The sequence below is a fragment of the Triticum aestivum genome, chromosome 3A, assembly GCF_018294505.1.
Source record: "Triticum aestivum cultivar Chinese Spring chromosome 3A, IWGSC CS RefSeq v2.1, whole genome shotgun sequence".
NCBI lineage: Eukaryota > Viridiplantae > Streptophyta > Magnoliopsida > Poales > Poaceae > Triticum > Triticum aestivum.
The window spans coordinates 721,622,034-721,626,667 of NC_057800.1; the positions used below are offsets into that span (position 1 = coordinate 721,622,034).

At 43.0% G+C, this 4,634-nt stretch overlaps 1 protein-coding gene across 1 annotated transcript; it reads left to right on the forward strand.

Annotated features, from left to right (window-relative positions):
• Window positions 1-1,148: 1,148 nt before the first annotated feature.
• LOC123059439 (uncharacterized) lies at window positions 1,149-2,860 on the forward strand. The gene is made up of 2 exons (XM_044482016.1): window positions 1,149-1,439; window positions 2,335-2,860. Exons 1-2 carry the CDS (start codon window positions 1,325-1,327, stop codon window positions 2,565-2,567), a joined length of 348 nt encoding a protein of 115 aa, XP_044337951.1. The 5' UTR covers window positions 1,149-1,324; the 3' UTR covers window positions 2,568-2,860.
• The last annotated feature ends 1,774 nt before the right edge of the window (window positions 2,861-4,634 follow it).

A 4,634-nucleotide genomic window follows, 5' to 3' on the forward strand; every position in this document is an offset into this window, starting at 1 on the left:
CGTCCCTGACCACCTCACCTTCCACCAGGGCCATCCGAACCACTACCACGCCATGCCATAGTTGTCTCACACCGACGTCCCGGAAAGCATTTTGCTGACATTCGTGGTTGCCGGCGTTCGTGGAAGAGAAGCTACGGTCGCCAACATCGCCCGTCATCCCCAACCTCTTTCGGCAGGCCGTTCGTTGCCGCAGGTCACCCACCAACACCTCAACCCCCAAAACCTTGCTTTACTGCCTGCGAGGGGAGGACGACGTGCACTATCCGGCAACCAATAGATCTATCTATCGGTTTAATTTCTTTTCATGCAAACAAATTTCAATTGGACTGTAATAAGACTATTTGATATTATTTTTATTTCGATTGGGTTGTAATAAGACTATTTCGGACGTGCAACTATTGCCATGTTTAATTTGAGATATTTGTTATTCTTGAACGGACGAGATGCGGCCGAAATGTGGCCGTGCGTGGCGAATCCATAAATTCAGACCGACACGAACCCATTGCCACCTTCAAACGGACGAAAAGTAGATAAATCGAACGTCCGTTTAGGGTCGTGCGTTGGAGTTGCCCTAAGAATATTACTTCAGTCTTCAGATAGCCTGGAACTCAGGTACAAGTGTGTGTGTCGGTGTGCTGTTTGTAGAGAGAGAGAGGGAGGGAGGAAGAGACAGAGAGTCGTGCGTCGATCGATCTCTCCGTGCAGTCGTCGTGGCGAGGTGGATCGGTCCATCGATCGGTCACTTGCCAGAGTTTAGGTACGTGCAACGTCAATTTACAAGGTGTCAGGCCCAGGGGCGGAGCTAAGGGGGGACGAGCGGGGGCCAGGCCCCCCCCAATGGCTGCCTCGTACTAAAGTACCGTAGCGTAGGTCCCAGGAGATTAGGCAAGGTCAATTAGATTTGGGACTAATTGCCCCCCCTCCCCCCCTGCGTTTTGATTTTCGGCCGAAAAAAATGAATTTCGGCCGAATTTCGGCCGTCTCGCTAGGGCCCGATATATGGGCCTATCGGCCGAATAATTTGGCCCAGTTTGAAATTTTTTTGCCCGGCCCAGCTTCGAGAGCCTTCCAGTTAGGCTTCCGCTGAGACAAAACCACGAACCCACGCTACCTAACCCTAAATCGCTCTTTCCCTGTCCGTCCTCCTGTGTGCGGCGCCGCCGCTGTGCACAGGCCACATCTCCTCGCCCTCCTCGACATCTCCGGCCAAGGCGCTCACTTCTCCGGCCCTCCTCCACATCTCCTCGCCTCCACCCCATCCACTTCCTGTCGAAGACTGCGGCAACGGAGCTCGGCGGCTGCGGCCCTTCTCCAAGACTGCAGCATGGTGCTTGGCGGCTGCGGCAACGGAGCTGATGGAGCGCGAGCCGACCAGTTCAACGGAGGCAGTAGCACGGGGCAGCGGCAGCAGCATGGAGGGCGTCCGCTTGACTGGAAAGGTACAAATGTTCTTGATGCAGTTTCAGTACGTGTATGCAGTTTCAGTTCTTGAGCAATTTCAGATCGATGTTACTTTGTTTCTTGGTTATAATCTGTGTCTGCTTGTGCTGCTTTAGATTTAGGAGAGGTCCCTGGTAAATGGCTCGGCAAATGCATATATCATACGGGGTTAAGAAAAAGTGAGTCTTGATGAGTTGAACGTACAACAGTGAGATTATTAATCTGAAATATACATGCATCTGGTAGTCACCAAGGAGTCTCACAATGTTTTGGTTTGGTATATAATCTGAAACACACATGCATCTGGTATTCACTAAGGATGCTCACGATCTGGTACTATTTATTTTGGTCCAACAAAAAAGTGGGTTACAAACGTTATTCTGAACATCCTAAAATATATAATCGTTCCATAGATCTGGGGTGTGTTCTTGTTTTTGAGCTGTTGAGATGATGCTTGTGTGCAATATTAAAGTGTTTTTCATCACCTCCAACCACTCGCTTGTATGTTTGCAGAAGCATCTCATGTTTGAATTGATCATTTATTTAGATCTACAGTACGTCCAATAATAATTCAGTTGTGTTGTGTATTTAACTAAGTAGATGTTGACCGATGATTAATTTCAATGTTCAGCGGTACCATTAAGTGGTGGTTCTAGAACTAAGCTTCGCAGTATCTTTCTCAAGAATAGATTATTATTTTTGACTTGTCTTTTTGGCAAACTAGAGCATCAAGTTGTATTTAAATTACTTATTCCTTAGTATCTAAACTAGAGCATTAAGCTGTACTGTTTTTGTTCCTCATTCATGTGAGGACACCCAAGTAAGCAAGGGTTGCTTCTCTAGTTACCTACTCTTCATAACTGATCGTTGTTCTTTTGTCATGTGATTTTGAAGAGAATGTATTTGTTGATAGTGAGAGTGAGGATAATGATGGGGTGAGTGAGGATGGGGAAGATGCTCCATCCATGCATGATCAGCAAGAGGCGCAAATGCAAGTGGAAAAAGAGACACAAATTCAAATGGAAAAGGACGCACCTCCAAGAGATGGCAATTTGGAGACCCGTAGATCTGTACGGCTTGTCAAGAAGAAGACCAAGGGCGTCAACAGCCTATACCCTGTTGCTTAGAAATCTGTTGGCAAGTCTCTTCTTTCTAGTGTTTTATGATTCATGATAATTGCTTAGAAAATTTTAGTTACTTGGAGCTGCTAGTTTCTTAGATGTATACACTTTCTATCCATGCCTAGCCTTCGTTGTCATGTTAAGCAATGTATTTATGTTATCCTGAAATGTTACCACTTGACTATTGTTGCACTAGACACCTCCATGTTAGTCCATTTTATTTCATTATGCACAAAGTGGAAGAAGAAAATTCTGATGTTGAACTACATCCATCCTGATTTTCCTTTTGTATGACAATTGACAAATGGCTAGTCCAAGCCAACAGTGGGCTGTTTGTGTCTATGTTGTTTTCTTTGTATCCTTAGAGTTTTGTTGTGCTCAAGTAAAAACTGTAAACTAGAATTCATCATTCTAGTATATGGAGGCATTTAACCTTTGCTCCTGAAGCTTTTTGGTGAATAAAAAACTATATTGTTGTAGTAGATTTGTTATTTGATTCATGAGCATGCATAAATTTGACTATTGTTCTACTAGCCACATGTCCTGTTAGTCCATTTTATTTTTAATGCACAAAGTGGCAGAAGATAATTCCGATGCAGAACTACCTCCATCCTGACCCTTCCTCTGTTTTCTCTAAACCATAAATGGCACTTGAAGAATAACTAAGGATATCAAGAAGCTTTTGGATGTAGGCAAGCTTGGAGCTGCTGTTTCAATGTCATACTTTGATAGTTGCCTTTTGGAGCTGTTGTTTCTATGTGTAATACTTTAAGTCTGTTGGCTGTACCGGACTATTTAAACTTTGAACTATGCTGTGATGGTTGAACTGATGTTGGACTGTTAAGGGTTATGTTGGAGGCCACTTTATAACTAATGTGTGCCTGTTATGTTGGACAGATGCAGTTTTATTAATCCCTAGAGCTTATTTGCTGAAATTTACATGATCAAACCTGATGGTTGTTGTGCTGCTATATTTGTGGCCTGTTTTATTTCAAATCTTGTTTGAATTTCGGCCGAATTTCGGCCGAATTTCGGCCAAATTTTGGCCAAATTTTCAAATTTTGATTTTGAAATTTTGTCCGAGATTTTGCCGAAAAATTTAAAATTCCCGAAATTCGGCCATTTCGGCCAAGGACGAAAAAAAACACAAACCGAAAATCAAAACACAGCCCCCTAACAGTGCGGTCAAGAAGGTTTGCAAGTTGAAGCCCATGTATTAAAATACCCCATGTGGCCATGCTGGTAGTTGTGGTAGCTGACCAGGCCCACGATCGAGAGCATCCTCTATGGCTTCGATCGTTTCGGCCCCGACGCACGACGTACACAAGCTCGCTTTTCCAAAAAAACGCACAAGAGCTCGCTGCGCGTAGCCGTCTACGGAAGTAGACGAGGGCATCCGTGCAACAGATTAGCGCCGTCGCCGTCGCCGATGGCGGAATAATCTTAAGGTGAGTCTTCTAAGTTGCTTCATTGATTTATATATGTACCATGGAATACTGATGAACTGATCCACATCTTTCTCCACAAAGACTAGAAAGTTTTTGCCTTTGATGGGATTAATTAGGGCTGGCAATTTTTTGTTTATTCTAAAAAATAGGTATGCACTGATTCTATCATCTTAATTTCAGAATTTGCCCTTAGGACAACTCAACAGGACTCACCTCAGATCTAAGGTATATCATCGGCTCATGTCTACATCATCACAAGTTATTATTATTGTTAGAATTCCACAAACTGATAAATTCTAGTTTCTATTTTTCTGTCCGGTTAGAAAATTACATACCGGTTTGTATACATGATAACTTAAATATGAAATTAGCTTACACAGAAACTACCGATCAAATATTCCCGCATGAGTAAAATTTACACAGCAAGCTAGAATTGGAAACGCACCATATAAGAATATACATTTTGTCCTATGAGTTTTAGGCATAAGAACCACATTCAGACTAATGAAAATCTACCATTTTCTAATTGCAAAATCCATATTATCTTGTATTCCTCATTAGTTTTAGGCATAAGAAGTCCTGTGGAATGGTTATTGTTAGGAAAAAACTTCTATATGTTCATCGA